This window comes from Onychomys torridus, chromosome 4, assembly GCF_903995425.1.
Source record: "Onychomys torridus chromosome 4, mOncTor1.1, whole genome shotgun sequence".
In the NCBI taxonomy this organism is placed as follows: domain Eukaryota; kingdom Metazoa; phylum Chordata; class Mammalia; order Rodentia; family Cricetidae; genus Onychomys; species Onychomys torridus.
Window position 1 is genome coordinate 123646424 of NC_050446.1, and position 24106 is coordinate 123670529.

General features: G+C 43.4%; 2 protein-coding genes across 5 annotated transcripts in view; one reads left to right on the forward strand and one right to left on the reverse strand.

Annotated features, from left to right (window-relative positions):
• Positions 1-3873, reverse strand: part of Rprd1b (regulation of nuclear pre-mRNA domain containing 1B) — a 50138-nt gene extending 46265 nt beyond the window's left edge. For 2 of the 4 annotated variants that reach the window (XM_036184184.1, XM_036184183.1), the window contains exon 1: positions 3283-3873. In XM_036184184.1, coding sequence (XP_036040077.1) covers positions 3283-3433 — 151 coding nt within the window. In that variant the 5' untranslated portion in view covers positions 3434-3873. The remainder of the gene's footprint in view (positions 1-3282) is intronic. The other 2 variants (XM_036184182.1, XM_036184181.1) reach the window with 2 other exon arrangements.
• Positions 3874-3907: 34 nt separating this feature from the next.
• Tti1 (TELO2 interacting protein 1) overlaps positions 3908-24106 on the forward strand; it is a 55357-nt gene continuing 35158 nt past the window's right edge. Inside the window, exon 1 of the mRNA XM_036184180.1 lies at positions 3908-3965. The gene's annotated coding sequence lies outside the window, so the exon portion shown is untranslated. The remainder of the gene's footprint in view (positions 3966-24106) is intronic.

The window sequence follows — 24106 nt, forward strand, 5'->3', positions numbered from 1 at the left end:
GTGTAGTAGCACACACACCTTTAATCCTAGCATTTGGGAGGCAAAGACAGGCAGGTCTCTGGGAGTTTGAAGCCAGCCTGGTCCACATGGCATGTTCCAGGCCAGCCAAGGCTACATAGCAAGAGGGGGAAAAATAACTTTTTTCTATCTCAAAAAAATAAAAAACAAACCATCAAACAGCATTGTAATACCAAAATATTCCATAAAGGAGAGAAGTTCTACTTACAATCTAAAAGGACCAATTAGTAATTCCTAGAAAGTGGAAATAACATATGAAAAACAAAAGCGATTCCTAAGCAAGAAGAAATCATTTTTGAAGCGCTCACAAGTACTTTGATGACAACGCAAAGATGGTGGCAGTGTCTTAGCCGGGGAAAACCATCCATAAACACAAATGGCATTTGTAAAAACTCCGGGAGGCTAGAATCCCAGGAGCCAGTCGGGTTCGACCTCAGAGCACAGACCCTTTTCTACTTCAATATGGGAACGTTTTCAGTTCACAAGAGACACTGGCTAGCAGAGGAACATACACCTCAATGCTTGAGGAAGAACTCTAGTTCTCCAAGATCCAATCTGTAGCCATCAGCCATGGGTGGCCAGTCAACACGTGACGGAACTAATAAAACTGGAGAACTGAATCTTCAATTATATTTATTCAAATGTGTAGTTCCTTTGTCACCTTTTTTTTTTTTTTTTTAAATTTTTCGAGACAGGGTTTCTCTGTGTAGCTTTGGAGCCTGTCCTGGACTAGCTCTGTATGTAGCTCAAACTCATAGAGATCTGCCTGCCTCTGCCTCCCGAGTGCTGGGATTCCAGGTGTGCGCCGCCGCCACTGCCCGGCCCTGTTTTGTCACCATTTTAAATGGCCAACAGTCACATGGAGTAAGTGGCTACCTTTGGAAACACGCAACACTGAGACTGCCGCAGACAGCTGAACCAGTGCTGTTTAGATCCTTGACTCAAATATGAAAACATTATCAGAAGCACAACTAAACTGCTAACCTAATTTTTAACTAGGTAACAGAGGGCCCTGGTCAAAACCATCCTAGTGAAGAAGACATACTAAGAGTGAAGCAAAGGTCAGTGGTGATGGGATGGGAGAGAACACTCAGTAGAGGAAGCTAGCTGCACGCAGACCACACGTCACTTGTTAAGATCACAGAGGCACTAGGTACTTGAAAAAGCACAAGCCTTGGAGATCAGTCCTCCCTGGGCCCATGTCCTAGCTAGGGACCCCTGAGCAAGCCACTGACCTTGCTGTATCTATAAAATGGGGATAAAATGCTACCCTACTTGCTACATAGACTCTATCAGCTAAGATCAGAGATAAAGGAGCTTCAGCCATGAAAGTATCCTCTACATTGCTATTCTCTAACATAACTCAAATAGGGTATGGTAAGGAAATGAGGTGTCACAAAAGAAGTTTGAGATGGGCTGACAATTTCAAGATGATCGAGAGATTCTACCAAACAGAATCCAGCAGGTCACTGGCAGTTTTCTCATGTCTCCAGATGTTGCAGATATTTGACTGGCACAGCAGATCGGGAACCCCAGGCTCTACCTAACTGTCCCAGAAGGCTGAAGGGATTCCTATGGAAGCATAGCAAATCATAACTGGGAGGTTCTGCAAGAAGCCTAGAGTAGTCTCCTGAAAAAAAAAAAATCAATCTCTCTCTCTCTCTCTCTCTCTCTCTCCCTCCCTTCCTCCCTCTCTCCTGGAATTCGGTGCTTGCATAGCCTCACCAGTTCAAAGCCCTCGAATATACCATTATCCACATCAGTTTCCTCATCTACAACAAAGAAAGGGTGACACTTCAGAGAGCAAAGACACACATGGAGTTACTTCCCACTACGCTTCAATTCTTCAGCCTTCTGCTAAGGAACCCAGCACAGTGTGAGTTAGCATTGTATGTGTCCTGCCCACAGCTCCACACCAAGTGTAGCAGCCTGAAGGAAAAAAACCAAGCCGCACACCGGGCAATCAACGGGCAACCTACCTCACCACTTCTACTCAAGGCTGCACTGTGCCTGCAGTACACTAAACGTTGACTCGATTATCCTGGCTTCTTACCACAGTTGGCTTCACTGAACCCTGGGTTTCCCCCATCTGCAAAGTTCCTACTTCAAAAGGCCCTGAGCATTAAAAAACCAAACTACATGGCGGCACATGCTGTTAATCCCAGTATTTGGGAGGCAGAAGCAGGGGATCTCTGAGGCCGGCCTGGTCTACAGAGGGAGTTCCAGGCCAGTGCAAGCTAAATAGTGAGACCCTTTCCTAAAACAAAAACAAAAGCAACCTACCTATAGTGGCCCATGATAAAGCCAAGGCAGTATAAGTTACCACCATCTCCATTTTCTTTTTGTTTGTTTGGGGCTTTTTTCCCCCCCAAGACAGGGTTTCTCTATGTAGTTTTTGGTGCCTATCCTGAATCTCGCTTTGTAAACCAGGCTGGACTCGAGAGATCAGCCTGCCTCTGCCTCCCGAGTGCTGGGATTAAAGGCGAGCACCGCCACGACCTTGGCACCATCTCCATTTTCTCTACAAGGAAACACAAAGGACACAGAGGTTAAGCTGTTGAGGTAAGTGGCAAAGACAGGCTTAACTTCCACACGGATGCCAGAGACAACTTGCTATTAAGTGTCCAACACAGGGCTTGAAAAGTAACAGGCAGGGCTCAATGAACGTCAGATTCTGAGTGTCTGAATTTATGGCAAGTGCAGAAGGCTACCCAATTGACAGGGCTGTTCTGAAGTCTATGAATAGTGACCGACATGGAGTAAAGTTTATAAGTACAGCTAACTTTGTGTCCGTCTTACAGATAGATAAGAATACACAAACACAGGGATATGAAGAATCATGCTCAATATTACTTAGCTAGAAAGTGTTTGCACCAGGTTTCGATGTAGAGTGTCTGTCCAGGGACCGCTGGATCTTAATCCAAATGCCCAAAACAGGGTCTGGTGCATAATGCTTACAGCTCCAAGCACAGCCAAGATTTAAAAGCAAAACAAGAAAGCAACTGTCGCCAAGTGTGAGGGGGAGCCTGAGGAGGAAAGCAGCTTAGTAAGTCCAAGTCTCTGGGCATTTGAGCCCTTGGAACCTCAGATGACTATCTTATACCTCACTGGGCCTCGGTTTCCCTCTCTGAGAAAACGTAATAACACTGTCTCCAACCTCCGAAGCTCAATCAGAGACCCAGGCCTGCAAAGGAAGGCTTAATTAAGAAGGCAGAGGGGTCTGGGAACAGACCCATGGGAGAGCCCGGGGGTGGCGGTGATCACCTTTGCGGAGCTCGCGGTGCCACACGGAGACGATGGGTCCTGCATGCTTGCGGTGGTGGATGAGCCACAGGGACAGGGTCTGCACGCTCTGCTGAGAGTTGCTCAGCTCCGAGAGCTTCTTTTCCAGCGCCGACTCCGAGAAGGAGGACATGGTGGCGCCGGTGAGGAGCGGCCTGGGCCGCCCGGTGAGACTGAGAGAGCGACCGCACTCGGCCCAGGCCTCCCCTGACAGGATGCAGGGCTCTCCGCAGACTGACAGACAGCTAGGGGTATCAGGCTGGGGGAGGGGACAGGTCTCCGCAGTAACAGCCGCCCGCGCCGCCGCCACAAGATGGCCACCCGACCTCTCACCCCGCCGCCACGGGGTCAAAGGGCAAGGGCCACAGCCGGGCGCCGAGAGGCCTCGGAGCCGGGGGCCAACGGTGCTCGGAAGGCGGCAGTCTCTTCTGGCCTCGCTCAGGGGACTTCGAACGGGGCAGGCCGAAGGAACAATTCCAGGTCCTCGGACGCCGAGAGGCGCTTCAACCGCTCGCGCCCGCGCGCCGGCGCAGTGAGCCTCACCGAAACCCTTTCTCCCGCTCCGGCAGAACTTTTCTGGCGCGGCGCGGCGCGGCGCGCTACTTGCTCGTCACTTCCGGCTAGGCGCAGGAGGCGGGAGAGTGAGGGAAAGACTGGAAGACGAGGTAAGAGTGGCGGGAACCAGAGGGAGTTCGGCAGCTTAGCAGCGTCCAGAAGCAGATGAGGGGACACTGAGGCAGGAAGCGCGGGGCCTGGGCGTGGGAAGGCCGCGTCGCTCAGGTGGCTGGCCCAGGCCACACTGCCCCGCCGCGCCTGGTGCTCACGCACACCCTCCCCCACCCGCGCTCCTCTGGTTCCGTCGGAGGCCTTCAACCTTGGCTCTTGCTCTGTCTTCAGAAGTGACGTCCCTCCCCTCGCCCGGTGGAACTGCGCAGCCTCCAGGACCACCTTTTCACCTGCAGTGCTTCGCCTCCTGAAGCACGGCTTTGTGTGCTGGACTCTGTCTCAATTGCTGGCTTAAATCATGGAATTACGTCCTCTGCTGTATTGACTTTTTTTTTTTTTTTTTTGAGGGGCGTGGAAAAATGGCTCAAGGGTAGAGTCCTTGCTCTGCAAGAATGAGGGCCTGAGTTCCCATCCCAGCCTCTTTAAAAAACCCAAGTTGGTGGGCCAGGTCTGTGACTCCCGTGCTGTGGGGCTGAGGCAGGCGGGTCGCTGGAGTTTTCTAGTTGCCAGCTGAACTCCAGGTTCAGTGAAAGACCCGGTTCAAAGGAATAAGCTAGAGAGTGAGCAGGACACCTGACATGCTCCTCTGGCCCTTCACACACACACACACACACACACACACACACACACACCTTTCCTAATCATTGTTGAACTTCTTAGTTGTAGGCCCATCCATCCCAGCCTAGAAGACATTCCTATAGTTGATGCCTGGTTTTCTTAACTGTTCTGTTCTTAGTACACATGCTTTAACCCTTCACTTGGACTACATCATGTTCATGGCTACCACAGTGAGAAATTGCTACTTTTCAAAGCTGTGAAGTAGGTTATTGTAGTCTCATGGTTTAACAAATGAGGAAACAGAAGGTTAGAGAAGTATAGGAATCACATAAATTTCAAGATCACATAGCTGAGTCCTGAGTGAAGAGAGTATATCTTAGTGTGTCCCAGCATCTGGGATCAAAGCTGAATTAATAACTGATTGAATTAACATAAAAGTCAATACCTACTCATAAACATAAGCTGGAATTTTTGAACTAGGTGTGGTGGTGCACACACCTCCCCCCCCCCCCAAGACAGGGTTTCTCTGTGTAGCTTTGCACTTTTCCTGGAACTCACTCTGTAGCCCAGGCTGGCCTCCAACTCCCACCTGCCTCTGCCTCCCGCTCACACACCTTTAATTCCAACACTCCTCTCGATCCAGGGTCCTCAGCCCCACCTTGTGGGCGTGACCATTACCGAAGCCTCCATTAATGGGGGTTGGAACTTCCAGGCCAAGGCTGGGATGGCTACCCACTACAGTCGCCTCATCTCAAGTTCTTCATGTTAGCCAAAGACTCTTTGATTCAGTGAATAATTTTTGAGCACCTGTGTATGAAGCACTGTTCCAAGGCAAACAAAACACCCTTGTCCTTGAGAGCTTACCTTCTGCTAGAGAAAGAAAAACAGGCATGCAAGTATAACATGAGTCAATGACCAGGGCTTTGCATAAAAATCCAGGAAGCCAGGGGGAGTAGAGAATACATGGGGGTTGAGAAATATATGTTAGTCTCATAGGAGTCTGTTATATATGCCCTTCAGAAAGGATAAAGTAAATATTTGGTCAACTTGCAAAGAACTAACTACCCATAAGCTGTCTTTCCAGATAGAGAGAAAACCAACTTCAAACCCTTGTTTGCAATTTTGAGGAGTAGAAAAGATGGTATAACCAGAGTGATAAAAATCAGAAGAGTAGCTAGACATGAAGCCAGAGAAGTATGGAGGGACCATGTCCCACGGGCACATGTAGGCACAAGTCAGGATTTATCGTTTCTCTAAATGGACAGTAGCAATTGAAGGCAGAACATTTTATTCTTATTGCACTGTGCTGTCATTACATTTGGATAGAGGCTTTGCTTACATAAGCAAGGCTGTTATGTAGCAAACAGTCATGGTACAAGAAAGATAGGAAGACCAGTTTGTCAGCTGTTACAATAACCCAGGTAAAAGGTTGACTCAGACCAGGTTTGTACCAGTGGAAGGAGGAGGAAAAAGATGGAATATGGAGATGTTTTAAAGGAAGAGATAACAGGATTTGCTGATAGACTGGGCTTAGAAAGGAAAGAAGACAAGGGGGGGGGGGGGGTCCAGGTGGCCCTAGGAATACTGACCTAAGCAACTAGAAGGATGAGATTTCTTTTTACTGAGCTGAGGGGGTGGGGTGCAGGTTTGGGGACTGAACAGTACAGGGTGGACATGTTTGATTGAAAATGCTTATTTAGGAACCGTGTGTCTGGAGAATTGACTTTAGGATACATGCACCATCACTCAGGTGCCACATCATCTCTAATTCATATGTAGTACAGTGTAAAAGATTCGTAAAAGTTGTTACACAGGGGTCCAGGTAGCAGCACTCAGGAGGGAGAGGCAGGTGGATCTATGAGTTTGATGCCAGCCTGATCTACAGAGTAAGTTCCAGGACAGCCAGGGCTACACAGAGAAACCCTGTCTTGAAAAACAAACAAACAAACGTTGTTACACAGTTTTTTAAAGATTAATAGCACTAAGGAGCAGAGTACATGCTCAATACAATCACAGGCTTTTTTACCAAATATTTTTGGTCTGCTTGGTTGAATTGCTAGTTTAGAGCTCACAGGTACAGAGGGCTACCTACACAAATACATAGGCAATTGGTCTTATCAGTCTGGAGTTCAAGGGCAAGTTCTGGGCTACAGATAAAAATATAGGAGTCCTAAGGGAGAAGGTACAAAAAGAGGCTGAGGCTTAGGTCATGTTACCCTTGAGAGGTCTGGAAGAGGAGGTGATTTGGTTATGCAATTTAGCCTCTTCAATCTTTTAATATTAGTTGGAGGGATTTTCAAGTACTGAGCCTGCCTTGAATCTCTGGAACAACTTCACTTTGTTGTATCCTATAGCTTTTTACTTACTGCTAAAGTGGATGTCCTGTTATTTAGTTTAGAATTTGTGTGTTGGTAGACATGAAGGAAATCAGTCCTTAGGTTTTTGTTGTTCACATTAATTAGGGTGTGTGTGTGTGTGTGTGTGTGTGTGTGTGTGTGTGTGTGTGTGTGTGTGCGCGCGCGCGCGCGCGCGCGCGCGCCACAGCTTCCTCACCTCACCAATTCCTCAGCTGATCCCGTTTCCTCAGACTGGAAGCTTCTGTGTCCTAACCAGACTGTCTGGTTTTCACGCCTTATATACCTTTCTGCTTTCTGCCATCACTTCCTGGGATTAAAGCCTCACTTCGTGGGATTAAAGGCGTGAGTCACCATGCCTGGCTGTTTCCAGTGTGGCTTTAAACTCATAGAGATCTGATGGATCTCTGCCTCCCAAGTGATAGAATTAAAAGCATGTGTGCCACCATTTTCTGGCCTCTATATCTAGTGGCTGTTCTGTTCTCTGACCCCAGATAAGTTTATTAGGGTGCACAATATTTTGAGAACACAATACCACCACAAGGGTCTGTACATAATCTTGGCTGTCCTAGAACTCACTCTGTAGACCAGACTGGCCTCAGATTCACAGAGATCCTCCTGTCTCTGCCTCCCAAGTACTGGTTAAAGCCTGGCCCTGGCCTTAGTCTTTAGTTGTGTGCCAGCATCCTACTGACTTCAGAAAATGGTGTTTCTTCCTTCTCTCTTTTTTTATTGTCCAGAATTGGTGTTCATTCATCTCTAAATGTTGGTTAGAATTTGCCAGTGAATTCTTTCTCTCTCTTTTTGGTGAATTTTTTAGTGACAAACTTGTTTTCCACAAAAGTTGCAAAGCGTCTTCAGCAATTTTTCCTAATATGTAATTGCAGTGATTTGATTTAAACCACTTTGTCTCTGCTGTGGTTGGGATATGGTTTGAGGGTCCTCTAGTGCTTCGTGTATTGAAAGTTAATCTCCTTTGTGGAGCATTGAGAGATTGGGCACTTTGGCATTGAGAGGTATGGCCCCCGGGAAGCACCTGGGATTATTACCAATTAAGGATGTTAAAGAGGAGCTGCCCTGATTGAAGAAGCGTTTTAAGATAAGGAGAATGCCAGACAAGTGCACACATGTACTCCCTGTCTCTTGTCATATGCTGCCCTGTACCACTTCAGGGACTCTTCTAACAAGAAGACCATACCCTAACACAGCCCTCAGACCTTCTACCTCTAGAACTATGAGCCAGAGCAACGTAGTCTGCCTGTGTGTGTGTGTGTGTGTGTGTGTGTGTGTGTGTGTGTGTGTGTGGTTTTAGTTGTATAGTTTTTTATTAGAAAATGAAATTGTGTGTCTGTAGAACAATATGAATGGTTAATTGTCTAACTGCAGACCTGCTGTATTTTAATACAGATCATTTATAAATGCAATTTTTAATCTTTGTGTATGATGTATATGGATGTTCCTGTGAATGAATTTGGGTGTCAGGTGCCACAGCATGCATGTGGAAGTCAGAGGACAACCTCAGGTGACAGCCTTTGTCTTCTACCTTGAGATGGGAGTCTCTTGTGGTTTGCAGCAGGGTCTCTTAGTTGCTTGCCACTGTATGGACCAGGCTAGCTGGCCTGAGAGTTCCAGAGAGTCTCCTGTCTCTACTTCCTGTCTCCCTGTAGGAGTACTGAGATTACATACAGATGCTGCTACTGCACCCAGCCTTACATGGCTGCTGGAGATTCAAACTCAGGGTCTCATGCTTGCTCAGTAAGTGCCTTACTCATGGAGCCATCTCCCTGTTCTTAGTGCAATTTCTTTTTAAAAACTTCTGCCTGTTTTTGTCTTTGTACAGTTTTCCACAACTTTCCTGAAAGTGGAATTTATGTACACAAGTCTGAAAAGAGTACAAATTTATGCTGTGGTAAATGCTTTCTGAGTTACTATCAAAAAACTGCCATGACTGAACCTTTACATTATTACTTTTTTTAAAAAAATGTTTTTTGTTTTTTGTTTTTATTTCTGTGTATTTGGGGAGGGGGAATATACACACATAAGTGCAAGTGTCTGCAGAAGCTAGAAGTGTTGACTCCCTTGGAGCTAGAGTTAGAGGTGTTTGTGAGCTATCTGATGTGGTTGCTGGGAACTAAACTCGGGTCCTCTGCAAGAACAGCAAGTACTCTTAACTACTGAACTATCTCTCCAATCCTCACTGTCTTTTTTAATTCAAACAATTTTATGCCAGCTTTCCTTCCACTGTCCCAAACTATGTGACTTTTTAATGAGTTGAAATTAAAGAGGACTGTACCGACTGAAAAAGAAGAAAGTTGTATTAGGCTGAGCTTTCCCCCAGACTGAAAAAGAAGAAAGTTGTATTAGGCTGAGCTTTTCCCCAAACCCAAACTATCATCTTGGTAAAGGCTGGGCTGGGACCTTGGACAGATAATGAGTCTGTGAAGGGGCATCTCTGAGGATTGGGACTTCATTGAGCCCTGAGTACTCTGTCTGCATTGCTCACTGTCTGTCTTGCCAAGTTCTATGCTGGCTCAGTGGGACTTACACTCGTGCATTCTTCTGTGAAAGTGTTTGCTATGAATGCCCCAATAAGATGTCTCCCTCCTACAGTATTACAGTATTTCTAAATAATTACTAAAAGATACAGATTCAAATTGTTTATAATACTCCCATTTTACTTTTGTAAGTTGGGGGGCAGTCTGGGATTCATCATAGTAACTGTAATAGAATCTTGGCCCCCAAGGGCAGAAACCCAAGAGAGAGACAGAGAGACAGGAGGAGGGGGAGGAGGGAGGGGAGGGAGAGAAAAAGAGAGAGGGAGGGAGAGAGAGAGAGAGAGGGAAAGTTTGGAGAGATTACTGGAATCTGTTAGCTATTGGATAAGAGTTTTCCTGTTAAAACTCCAGCTGGCACAGGAATAATGGTAAATGTATCCTTAGGGTACCTGTGGATAAGGTAAATGCATTCCAGTACTGTGATCATTTGTCTTCAGGAATATGTCAGACATGCCCATCTTCCATAGGTCTCAGCAAAATTCTCCATCAATATGAAGGTCATACAGAGGTGCCCTGTATCTGTCCACACTGGAAAGTGCACAATGAGAGAGGGATAGAAACATCCCTAATGATAGTCGGAGTCATTTGTTCCTAAGCATAGATAGCACAGGACCCACAGTGAGCAAACCTGTGTGGACTGTTGACTCCAGAAGGTCTTTCTGTAAACAGTGTTGGTAAAAGCCAACCTTCAGTGGTAAGGACCCTGGGTGATCTTGAAACAGCAGAATCACTACAAAGTCACACCCCATCATGGATGACAGCCTCACTGGAGCTGCAGCTGGGAGTTTTTTGCCTTCTGAGATTTTTGTGGTCGTAGTAACAAAAATCAGACAAATACTGTCTGAATTGTCTGATTAATTTGAAAAGTTTGAAAAGTTATTTACAGTGTTCTTGTGGTATTCTTGTGGTGTCTGCAACACCTGCCCTGCTATTCATTTCATCATTATTGTTAATGTGATGTTCCTCTCTCCTTTTCTCACTGTCTTACCTTTTGGTCTTGCTAGAAGTTTGTTTTGTTGATCTTTTTAAAGAACCAGTCTTTGTTGCTTTTCTTTTCTTCTCATTAGTTTTTGTTTTGGATTTTTATGATTTTCTTCCTTCTGCTTGTTTTAAGGTTAGTTTACCTTTACTCCCACCCCAGGTTCTTGGGAAATGAGAGTTTAAATTTGTTGTGTTGTTTGAAACCTTTCCTTTTTTTCTAATACATAACAGTATTATAAATTTACCTTTGGGGTGGGAATATATAGTTCAATGGCAGAGTACTTGTCTAGCGTGTGTTTATTCTCTGGCCCCACAAAAATACATAAATGAATAATTACCTTGCAATGGTTATAGGTGTTATTTTCATTTTTATTAACTGGGTCCTCTCTCTCTCTCTCTCTCTCTCTCTCCTCCCTCCATCTATCTCCCCCCTCTCTCCCCCCCCTCTCTCTCCCCTCTCTCTCTTCCCCCTCTCTCTCCCTCCTCTCTCTCTAGTTTGGTTTTTCCCCCCTCCACAGTACTGGAAATTGGACCCTTGTACTCTACCACTGAGCTGCAACTATGTAGCCTGGGGTGGTCTGGAACTCACAGATATCTGCCTCTTCAGTACAGAAATGAATAATGTTCACTATCACTCCCAGGTGCTTGAGCTTGTTAAATGCTGAGTTACAAGCATATGTCATCACCCAGAAAAGAAAAAAAGATAATATATTTCTGCTTCTTGTATTTCTTTGGTTTTATTTGTTTATCTTTTGTTCCATGTGTTGTTTACTTGTCACATCTGTGACAATTTTCCCAGTACCCCTCTTAGTGAGTTCAAACTTGATTCCATTATGGTTGCAGAACATTCTCTGTATGATTTCAGTTCTTTTAAATTTGTTGAGATTGGAGGCAGGACAGATGGCTCTGTGGCTAATAGGATGTACTGCTCTTGGGGAGGACCTGAGTTCAGTTCCCAGCACTGAACTCCATAAATTCCTCATCCACAAAATGAGGAGCCCAAGCCTCAGAAAGATGAAGTGAGGCCCACACAGAGAACAAGTATTAGACAAAGGATTTGCCTCAAGCACCCATTCAACTTTTATGCAAATGAATGTTTTGCCTGTGTATATGTATGTATGTGTATCATCAGAAGAGGGTGTTGAATTTCTTGAAACTGGAATTGCAGTTGGCTCTTGACCATCATATGAATTCAGAGAACTGAACATAGGTCCTCTGCAAGAGTAACAAGTACTTTTAACTGCTAAACCTTCTCTTTAGCCCCATGACCTATCTAAGCATTGTTCAATGGGCTCTTGAAAAGAATGTATAATATGCTGTTATGGGGTGGAGTGTTGTATACAGAACATAGCTCTTGAGGGTGGTAGTGGTGTGACTTCTTCAGTATCTTTGTTGATTTTCTGCCTAGTTATTAGTCATTGACTGAGGAGTAGAGATACCTCCACCTGTGAGCATGGATTTGTCCACTTTGTAGCTTTTTATTTTTCACACACTTGTCCGCTGTTGTTTTGTGTATGTAATTTGGAAGTATTATTTCTTAGTAGAGTTACTCCTTAACTATTATATAATGTTCCTCTCTGTGTCAGGTAATCTTGATCTGAAGTCTGTATGTAGTACAGCTCCTGATGCTTTAACATTTGCATGGTAATATCGTCTCTGTCCTTTGGCTCTCATCCTACCTGATTATTACATTAAGTGAATTTCTTGTGAACAGTCTTGTAATTAGATCATGATTTTAAATCCATTCTGGCAGTCTCTACCTTTTAATTAGTATATTTAGGCCCTTTACATTTAGCATAATTATTGATATGATAGAGCTCAAGCATGCCTTTGGTTCTTTTTTATTTCTGTTATCTTTTTTCAGCCTTTCCACTGGTTGCTTGAATAAACTCTTAGAATTCCATTTGATTTACTTATGATGTTTTTATATCTGTGTGTGTATTCTATTCAGTGGTTATTGTACCTTATAGGTTTGTAATTTACCAGTTCTAAGTAGGAGGAAGGCCAAACAGGAAGCAACAGAACTTCAGTGTGCTGAGAGTTTGATATCTATCTTCTTTTGCTCATTTATTGAGTGAAGGGACCACACACAAAGCTGCAACTCTGAGTACATCCTTTACTGGGGAAACAGACAAATATGCTGTTGTTTGAACTCAAGACAGTGATAATGGGAGAAGTCCACAGAGTCTTTAATGAGCAAAGGAATTTATTTGGAGGTTAATTCACTACCATGGGAAATTTATCAAAGGGTTCTGGGAAAGCTAAGCTATGGACCCAAGCTGATTTGCCTGGTCCAAGATCTGAACATCCAATACCACAAGGAGGCAAAGAGAGAGCCACACATGTGCATCCCAGGTCTTAAGGGTCCCCAGTGGGCACACACCAGGGGCATGTACTTGAAGGTCATAGGTAGGTGTAATAGTTACCTGTTACCTCACTGGCGGTGGTGCTTCAAGATCATAGCTAGAACAGCTACCCACTACACAGCCTTCCTCCAAACACCCTGAACATGACTGACAATGGAGTATTGAATATCTGTCATTGCAGAACTCCTGTTTTTCAGGAGAGCCTGCATAGACTACATGATGCAGGGTTCCTGCTCTTGGCTGACCTTGTGAACTCTTAAAGCCATAGATTCCTAAGCAATATATAGATTGCAATTCAGTAGATTTGGTGTGGAGCCCAGGAAGTTGGACTTAAACTATAGCCCCTTAATTCTGATGAGCAGCCAGATTGGCAAGCCCTAGTATAGTACAAAGAATATACTAGCCTTTGGAGTCAGTCTTTAGACAAATCCTATTCCCTGTGTGGGTCTCACTTCATCTTTCTGAGGCTTGGGCTCTTTAGTTTGTGGATGAGAATTTATGGACAAAAAGTATCTAGCATGGTGCATGCCTTTAATCCCAGCACTCAAGAGCTAGAGGCAAGTGGATTTCTGTGAGTTTGAAGCCAGCCTGAGCTACATAAGTAAGTTCTAGGCCAGCCATGACTACATAGTGAGACTCTGTCTCAAACAAACAAGCAAACAAACCTAGCACGGGAGCTAGGGAAATGGCTAAGTAGGTAAGATGCCTACTACAAAAGCATAGGGACCTGGGTTCCAATCCCCATCACCCACGTGAAAACCCAGGAACAGTGGTGTGTACCTATGGTCCTAGCACTGGGAGTATTTTGTTTTCTTTCACAGTACTTAGCACCACCTGTCAAACCAGATTACCTTCCTACCTTGGATTGTGGCCATCAGCAACATAAAATAATCACTTGGTGCTAAAGCTAGGCAAAAATCAAACTTTCTAAAGCCTGAATTTGAGTGAGAGCAGGGAGAGACTAAGGGGTTCCTCAGACTCATTAGCCATCCAGTGTAGCAGAGTCGATGAGCTTCAGATACAGTGAGAGGCCCTATTTCAAAAAATAAAAGTGAATGCAGTTAAGGAAAGACATCTGATGTTGATCTCTGGCCTCCATCCACATGCATGAGTTCTTGCACATAAACATGTACATATCCACACTACAAGTCCAACACACAAATGCCTAGTACAGTGCCTAGCATAGGGTGGTTTTTTGTTTGTTTGTTTGTTTTTAAGATTATTTCTTTTTATTTTATTCATAGAATGTTTGCCTGTGTGTATGTCTATGTATCATATGCATGTCTGGTGCCTGTGAAGGTCAGAAGAAGGCATCAGATCCCTTGGAACTAAAGTCTCACATGTTGTGAGCCACCGTGTAGCATCTCAGACCCAGATCCTCTGCAAGAGCAGCGAGCACTCTTGAACAATGAGGACTTAATCCAGCCCCCATATGATGACAATCTTAAAAAAAAAAAAAAAAAAATGCTAATTTTCTTCTTCAGGAATTGTATTAGAACGTGTTATGTTTGAACTCCCGTCTCTTGGTCCAAACCTAGTCTTCCTTTCCAACAGCAATTATTAGAGATTGAAGTGTTGCAGACCATATTACCCATCAAACTTTAATTTTTTTAAGTAGGCTAAAACTTAAGGAAACCACATAGCCAGGACTGGGAGAATCAGGACTGAAACCCACATCAGAAAAGCCCTGTTTGGGCTTAAAGTCTAAAAGTTGTCTAAGGTACAGACACAATCTAAAACTGGCTGTCTCAAAAAAAACAGGTACATCAAGGTCATCTGGGGTTAATAAGATTAACTGCATAGAGGGATAACTCCTCCCAAGAGAAGAATATGATGATTCTTATCCAGAATCTAGTTCACATACAACTTCATCAGAGTTCCACCAATGAAAGAACCAGACCTTGGGTTACAGCCATTGACAGCATTAAATACTTAGTGCCAGGAGTGAGAAACAAGCTAGGCAAAGATCACAATTCTTAGAACCTACATTTGAGTGAATGGAGATGATCCTGGGTATGATCCAAAACTACAGTAAACAAGTAGGTAGCTAATCTGGTTTGACAGGTGGTGCTAAGTGCTGTGAAGGAAAACTAAAGACAGAGAAAGGGGGTTGTGAGGACCAAGGTGAGGAGGAGTAAGGATGAATTGCAGTTTCAGATGGGGTAATGAGAAGCCCTCACTCAGAAGTCACATCTAGCAGAGGCCTGGAAGAGGCCAGGAGGGAGAAAGCTGTAACATATTCAGGGACAGTCAGTGGAAAGCCTAAGCATGTGATCTCATCAGTGTCACCACAGGGTGAAGCCTGGCATACACCACTGTGGCCTCTTGTTAGGTGTTCGTCTCTGTTTTCATCTGGTCTGTTCTCGTGACAGGATTTTTAGGTATGGTCCTCCTTCCTCAATATAAATCCCTCTGTGAGCACTTCTCTGTTGGCATCCAATTTCTGAGCTCCTTTTGTCTGCTTTCCTCTCTCTCTTCATTGTTTGCTTGTATAATACAGTAAGTGCTTGCCTTGTGATCTGCCCTCTTACCCTTCCTGTGTTAGTAAAGAAGCTGGGCGTGGTAGCACATGCCTTTAACCAGCACTTGGGAGGCAGAGGCAGGTGGATCTCTTGAGTTCGAGGACAGTCTGGTCCACATAGTGAGTTCCAGGACAGCTAGGGCTGTGTAGAGAGACCCGGTCTCAAAACAAACAAATAAGCAAGCAAACAAAAGATAACAGGGCATCCTGTACAGAGTGTGCCTTTGGATTCACCCACTGTTGGTATTGCACATCTCTGAGTTGAGGCAGAAAAGCTTGCAGAGGGAGGACATGATTCATGCTCTCCAGCTGTAAATCTCTTCTGCCACCCCTACAGTGGTACATCTAAGACCACACAGGACACATTAGCTAGGAAAGCTTTAGATGGCCTCTAGCAGTCAGGGCTGTCCACTCCTGCTTACGTTTATTAGCTACTAGCTGAATCATAATTGTTCACTTGTTCTGCTTGCCTCATCTATCTCAGTGTCACTTTTTGGGCCCCTGTTATGTAAACTGCAGCAGCAGCCCTACATTAAATAATCAGGGCTGTGGTTTAAAGGAGTAGAAGCCAGGACTCTACAGCTCTAAGTCTCTAAACAATTCCTTCTGTAATTGACATATTGTCACACAGCACGATTTCATGGCCACCCCATAAAGCTATATGATTGCCTTTTATAGTCATATCAAAGTAGCAATGTGTTATACTATCTTCCTTACAAAAATATGCTTTATATTTCTGATCCTTAGCCCATTCTTTAGATGTCTAGCTATGATAAATTTTTAATCTGATGGTATTCCATTGAGAGAGTTCGTTTATTCATAGGTGGACATTTGAGTAGCTTCCATGCCAGGGTTACAGTGGGTGGTATATTCCTGAACACATCTTATGAGGACATTATATGTGTGTTTCTGCTGGGTGTATATCAATGTGGAATATCTAGATCATGGAGCACACCTGCTCTCCTGCAGAATTAGCTACCGCCAAAGAGTTTTCCTGAGTGTTGCTTCCTATCCTTGCCAGCATCTAGTATTTTCCTTTCCTGATGGATGTGCAGTGATGATGGTAGTTGTGGTTATTTAAGACAGAGTCTCACTATGTAGTTCTGGCTGACCTGGAATTTGCTTTGTAGACCAGGCTGGCCTCAAACTCATGGAGATTCTCTTTCCTCTGTCTCCTGAGTACTGGGATTAAAGGTGTACACTACCTCAAGCAGTTTTTATTGTTATTCATTTTATGGTATGTGTATGAGATTTTCAACTGCTTGTTGCTAGAACTGGAGGTCCAGGTGGTTGGGAACCACATTGGGTACTAAGACTTGAACCCAGGTCCTTTGCAAAAGCTGCATTATCTCCTCAACCTTCCAGCTTTTAATAGTATCTCTTGATGAATATTTCTTACTTGTAATGGCCACCCTATCAGGATATTTTGCTTTGTTTTTCTTTTATGTATCCTGTTTTTATATTCTGGTGTTGTTCTGTTTTGTTATATGACAGTCTTTATGCTGTAGCCTAGGCTAGCCTTAAACTCACTATTGAGATCATACTGGCATTGAGGTTGGTGCAGTCTTCCTGCCTCAGCCTCCCAAGTACTGGGATTATAAATGTGAGCCACTATGTTAGGCTTTTAGGTATTGTTTAAGACATTTTTGCTAGTTGGGTGTTATGCCTATAATCCTAGCACTCTGGAAGCTGAGACAGGAAGACTAAAGCCAGTTCAGGTTACATAGTAAGTAAGGAAGAGTTGGAGTCCCCATTGTTTACCCACTGCAAAGTCACAGAAGTGTTGGTCTTTGGGGTGTTTTCCTTGTTTTACATTCTACATTTAAATTAGTATGAGATGGAAGAAGCCCCTCATCTATAGTTTTGACTTCTGTGGTCAAAATATGTCTTAGTTTCACTGTGTTACCAATAAAATACCCTGACAAAAGCAATTTAGGGAAAAAAGAGTTTATTCCAGCTCACAATTCCACAAGTCCATCACTGCAGAGAAGTCACAGAGGCAGGAACTTGAAGCAGCTAGTCACATCAAATCTACAGTCAAAAAAGAACAGATAGAAATTAAATGAATGTATGCATGTTTAGTGCTCAGCCAGCTCTCTCTACTCTTAACAAGTCCAGGACCCAGCTAGGCTGTGGTGGTACATGCCTTTAATCCTAGCACTCAGAGGCAGGCAGATCTCTGTGAGTTCGAGGCCAGCCTGATCTACAGAGCAAGTTCCAGGACAACCAGGACTAGGACTGTTAATATAGAGAAACCTTGTCTTAGGGAAAAAAAAAAATAGTCCAGAGCCCAAAACCAGACAATGATGCTACCCACTTGTAGGCTGTGTTTTCCCACATCGCTTAAGACAATCAAGACTGTCCCCCACAGACATTCCTACACTATAGGCCAACATGATCTAAACATCTCTCATTGAGACTTTACCCACATAGTGTTAAATTGGTGATCACAATGTGATCTTGACAAGAGAACACATTCATAGACTTAGTCACTTATTATAGACTACATTCTCATTTTTATCATTGCTGTTATTAATCTGGTTTGGGGTGGGGTTTTTTTTGTTTTGTGTTTTGTTTTTAGTTTTTCCTGCTTTACTAATTAAACCTTCTGAGAGTAAACCCTTGTAGGAAAAAGCAGAGTATATATAGAATTTGGTAAAATCCTGGTCTTAGGAACCTATTGGGGTCTTAACACATTCCCCATAGATAAGTGGAAGTGACTATACTTTTTTTCATATGTAGAGCCAAGTGATGTAGCATCTTTAATTGAAAAGGCCATTCTTGAGCCAGGCATGGTGATGCCTCAGCACTCTTAAGTACTAGGGAGACAGAGGCAGACAGATCTCTGAATTTGAGGCCAGCTTGGTATACAAAGCAAGTTCCAGGACAGCCAGGGCTACACACAAACCCTGCTTCAAAGAAAAGAAAATGAAAAAAAAAAAAAAAAAAGAAGAAGAAGAAGAAAGGAAAGATCATTCTTCCACTGCATTTCACTATCACCTTTGTATGTACAGCTAAATTCAGGCAGTGTTCTACATAAGATATAAGATACTAATTCTGAACTTTATTTCACAGAGAGAGAGAGAGAGAGAGAGAGAGAGAGAGAGAGAGAGAGAGAGAAATTGATTGGTTGAGATTGAGATTGATTCTTTATTCCATTATGCAGTGATTGTACCATTCCAGATACCTTTATCTTGAATCAGACAAGGTGAGTCTCCAGTTTCATTCTTCAAGATTGTCTTTGATAGTCTAGGTCTTTTGCATTTCTGGAACCATTTTAGGAGCATGTTCCTTTCGTGTGTGTGTGTGTGTGTGTGTGTGTGTGTGTGTGTGTGTGTGTGTGTGTTGCTTTAAGGCAGAGTCTCACTGTGTAATCCAAGCGAGCCACAAACTCAAAATAGTGTTGCCTCAGCCTCCCTAGCACACAGATTCAGACATGCACCACCGTGACTGACATTACTTTCTAGAAAAGTTCTGTTGGGGGGCCGAAGGGATACATGAGAGCAGAACACTGTATACATAGTAAATAAATACATCTTTTAAAAAAGGGAGAGAGAGAGAGAGAAGTTCTGTTGGGGTTTTGATTGGAATCATGTGGACTTTCCCAGTGGTTCTCATCCAAGAGTGATTTGTTGGCCTCCACAGGCCAGTTGGCAATAGCTAGAGAGAGTTTTGGTTGTCATAGCAGTGAGAATGCTAATGGCATCTAAAATCAAAAGGCCAAGAAAACTGCTAAGTACCCAGCAATGCTCAGGGCAGCCCTCCATCAACAAATTATCATCTGGCTAAAATGTTGGTAGCACTGCCGTAAGAAACTCCGAATTAGTGTGCACGATTGGGCCTTGTCTACCATCTTACTATTTGTTTTCTAAGTGGCTCATTGGTCGGTTGTTTTTTTGTTTGTTTGTTTTCATTTTCACCTTCTTTTAGATTAATCAAAAATAAGTATTATCCCATTTCTACTGACATTGTAAGGATGTTTGTTTACAATTCTTTTAAGAATACATCATCCATGGATTTATTGGGGATTTAGCTCAGTGGTAGAGCACTTTGGGGGTGGGGGAGGTGTTACATCATCCAGCCAGGCAACGGTGGCACACAACTTTAATCCCAGCACTCGGAAGGAAGGCAGAGCCAGGAGGATCTCTGTGAGTTCGAGGCCAGCCTGGGCTACAGAGCAAGTTGCAGAACAGGCTCCAAACAAAACTACACAGAGAAACCTTGTCCTCCCTTCCCCTCCCCCCAAAAAAGAATACATCATCCAGCTTTTAACATGTGTTTGACATCTTAATACAGTTCATCTGGTACAAATGATCTACCACTTCCTGGCTCTTGTAGATTCCCCAAACACTTAACTTCACCCCCATTTTAGTTTTATAGCCACATAAACTATTAAAGACTTGATGCTGACTGACATGAACACTTAACATTGTTTGTGCTAGCCGGCTCCATTCTGCCTCTTCATTCTACCTACTTTCCATTTGTAGGTTAATTTTCTTACTCTACTTTTTCCTTTAATGCATCCCTGACAGCAATGAATTCCCTCAGTTTTTGCTCTAAAACCCAGGGCCTTGAGCCTGCTAGGCAGGCACTCTGCCACTGAGCTAAACCCCAAACCATACCTTCATTTTTAAAAACATTTCTGTAGGGCTGGAGAGATGGCTCAGAGGTTAAGAGCACTGGCTGTTCTTCCAGAGGTCAATTCCCAGCAACCACATGGTGGCTCACAACCATCGGTAACGAGATCTGGTGCCCTCTTCTGGCTTGCAGGCGTATGTGCAAGCAGAATACTGTATACATAATAAACAAATAAATTTGAGAAAAAAAAAAAAGATGCTGGTGTCTGTATGCCATTGTAAGATGCTGGTGTCTTATAGGCCATTGTAAGACACATTTTAAAAAAATTCTGTATGCATAAAATTCAAGGTTGGTAGTTGTCTTCTGGCCCATTAAAGAGGTTGCCCTCATCATTTCTAGTTTTTGTCATGCTGTTGAGAAATCACCTGTCAATCTTATTCTGCTGCTTTTAAGATTTTCCTGGTTGGCTAGGCATAATGGTACACACCTGTGACCCCAGCACTAGGAGGAAGAAGCAGGAGGATCACAAGTTTGAGGCCAAACTAATCTCTACAGGGAGACTGTCTCTTGTCCCCACCCCACTACAAGAAAAAGTTTCTCTTTATTTGCCTTTGGTTTTCAGCAGAATGACTGTGATAGGTTTGTGTCTGCTTCTCTCGCCTTGGTCAACTTGAGATTTGCTGAGTTTCTTGAGTCTATGGTTGATTTTTTTGTTTTGGATATTTCAGTCTTGGTTTGTTTTATGCTCTTTCTTCTGGGACTTACTCACACATGAGACCTTTCAGTATATTCCAGGTGCCTTTATCACATTGCTTACCATTCTTTTTTCTCTCTTGGCTTGAGCTGGGGCAGTTTTTATTGATTTATCTTCCACATCATTAATCTTGTCTTCTGCTAAATCCATTTGCAGCTAAACCTTACAGTGTGTTCTTAATGATAGGTACTGTATTTCTTAGCTCTATGTGTCCATTTGTGGGGAGGGGGGTGCTTTTACTCAGAAAAGAAAGGTTTTCAAATTTATTTTAAGTTAAAGTTTTAGTTATGTTTGTAAGGTGTGGCCCAGGCTAGACTTGAACTCATAATTTTCCTACCTCATCATCCCAAGTACTAGGATTGCAGTCCTATAAGGATATACCAGCAGAAAATTATTTCAAGTAAAAGCAATATTATTTTAGTTGGCTATATAGTAGCACACATTTTAATCCCAGCACTTGGGAGGCAGAGGCAAGTAAATCTCTGTGAGTTTGAGGCCAGCCTGGTCTACATAGTGAGTTCTAAGACAGCCAGAGCTACATAGTGAGACCCTTTCTCAAAACAAGCAAACAAACAAAGAATAATATTGGTATTTTGAGGACATTTTATATAAAATAAAATGGAGTCAAGATGTGTACCTTCACCAAAAAGTTCTTGATTAAGTTTGTTTAAAAGTCTACCTAAGGGTTGGGGATTTAGCTCAGTGGTAGAGCACAAGGCCCTGGGTTCAATCCTCAGCTCAAAAAAAAAAGTCTACCTAAAATAAAATCTAATCCTGGGATTCAGTAACTGCAATCAACTTTTAAGTATAATTAAATGAGTTCAGTTTAGCTTCTGTTAAACAAAATGGCTTGAATTCATAGAATTTTTTAAAAGATTTATTAATTATATATATAGTGTTCTGCCTACATGTATGCCTGCCTGCAGGCCAGAAGAAGGCACCAGATCTTATTACAGATGATTATGAGCCACGATGTGGTTGCTGGGAATTGAACTTAGGACTGCTAGAAGAGCAGCCATTGCTCTTAACCACTGAGCCATCTCTCCAGCACCCCCCATAGAACTTTCTTAATTCTAGCTTCAGCTTTAATATCTTCAGATCACTTATTAAAAAGAAGACAGCAATAAGTAAATAATACCTTAAGATAAACAAAGGAACAAAGGAGCTACCTCAAGAAAAATAGGTCCAGCAAGATGGCTTAGCAGGTAAAGGTACTTGCCATGAGAGGTAGAAGGAAGGAACAAGCTCTTCCTGGTTGTCCTCTGACTCACTCTCTCTCTCTCTCTCTCTCTCTCTCTCTCTCTCTCTCTCTCTCTCTCTCTCATCTTTTTTCAATTGAAAAAGGGAGAAAAAGAGTGTTCCTTGACTATGTTAATTTTTTTTTTCTTCCCCAAGACAGGGTTTCTCTGAATAGCCCTGGCTGTCCTGGAACTCAAGATGTAGACCAGGCTAGCCTGTCTCTTTGCCTCCCAAGTACTAAAAAATAAGGCACACATGTGCCACCACTGCCTGGCTAATCTTGTTTTTTAAAGACTTTGGCTATTAGGTTGCCTGTGGGTCTGGTTGTATTGTCTTTCCTGTGGAATTTCAGTTATATGGTCTTGTTTCTTCACATGTTCAGAAGCATCTTATTGTATGTGAGAGTATATAAAACAACTATTAGTGACTCCATGTAATACTATCTTCTCAGAGGTCTCTGCCTTTCTGCTATTAGACTCATCACAAACAGGAACCAAGATTGAATTAAAGAGGGACTGAGCTGAGTCACCAACCAAGTGTTTAAAGTTTAAGAGCAAACCTCCAGTTTTGTTATTCTAGCTTTAAGGAACACTAAAATATCTCTTGGTTTCTGTCTCAGCAGAAGCCTTCTTTCCAAAACCTTGTATTTTGAAGTTTCTCAAAACTAGGTTCATCTTTCCATCACCATGAGGCATTGTATAGTCAGAAGTTTTCCTTGCTTGCCCAGCACCAAGGTCCCACAGCCACTTACGAAATTCCTGTGTCCTGCCTGGTCCTGCAACTGCTGTGACCCAAGTAAACACAAAGAGGCTTATAGTATTTTTAAACTATGGCCATGGCAGGCTTTTCGCTAGCTAGCTTTTACATCTTAAATTAACCCATTTCTATAAATCTATACTTTGCCGCATGGCTTGTGGCTTACCGGTACCTTTACATCTTGCTTTTCCTGGCAGCGGCTAGCAGCATCTGCCTTGCCTCTCCTTTCTCTTGTCTATCTGTTTGGATTTCCCACCTGCCTCTAAGCTGCCTTGCCATAGGCCAAATGGCTTTATTTATCAACCAGTAAGAGCAACATATATTCACAGCATACAGAAATACATTTCCCCCATCAGCATTGTGTTCTCTTTCAGCACTGACAGCTCTGCCCTGTGCAGACCCCCTAGGTGTATCAAGTTGGGGTGGGGAGCTATAGATCCATTCACCCTGAGTATCTCCCTTCCCTGCACTATTAGGCCACTTGTCTTCATTGTTCCCTTGGGGGTTGGGTACTGTAAGAAATGATTTTGGGGCGTATGTCATGACTCTTCTCCATAATCCAAACACTTGAGAGGCTGAGGCAGAAAGTTTGCCATGAGTTAGAGGGTGTCTTGGGCTATTGTTCACACACATACACACACACAGTAATTTTTGACTTTTCAGCCATCAATAAGAGTGTTAGTCTGCCATACCCTACTCTACCTTGCTTGAGAGCAGGATTTATAAGGATCTGTGGAGATAGTGAATGTCTGCCAGAGGCTTTTCTTACTTCTAGGTACGGAGTTGTCTCTGCTCTCCCAGAGGTCTGGTCTAAAGTAGTTAGATACATATGTTCAAATGTGGCTTTTTGGTACCATAGTTGAAGGATGTGCTAGAAGTATAGGAAGGTGGAGAGAAATATAAAGTATTACTTCTGTTTAGAACATGGCAAGTTTTCCTTTTTGGCTTTTTAAGACAGGATTTCTCTGTAGACCAGGCTGTCCTGGAATTCACTCTGTAGACCAGGCTAGCCTCAAACTCACAGAGATCCATCTGCTTCTCCCTCCCAAATGTTGTGATTAAAGATGTGCACTACCACCTCCCAGCTAGAAAGGAGCAAGTTTTATAATTGTGTATGATTACAGCATTGAGCAGTGAGGTCGATACAGTGAGCAGATGCCTAGCAAGGACTCAGCGAGACTTAGTAGAAGCTTAGGTGGCTGTGGAAAACAGTGGGAGAACTTTAAACAATGAGAAGAGGGGTGAGATTTTGGTTTTGAAAGATTGCTTTAGTGTCGGTTTGAAATGTGGATTCAGGAAGGGCCAGCACACAGGACGAGGGGTGGGGGCTGTTAGAACTCCACAACATGGAGTTTGTGGGCATCTTCCTTGGTTTAGGGAGGCATTGATAGAGTGGAGTGGTGAAATTGAAGGAGTGG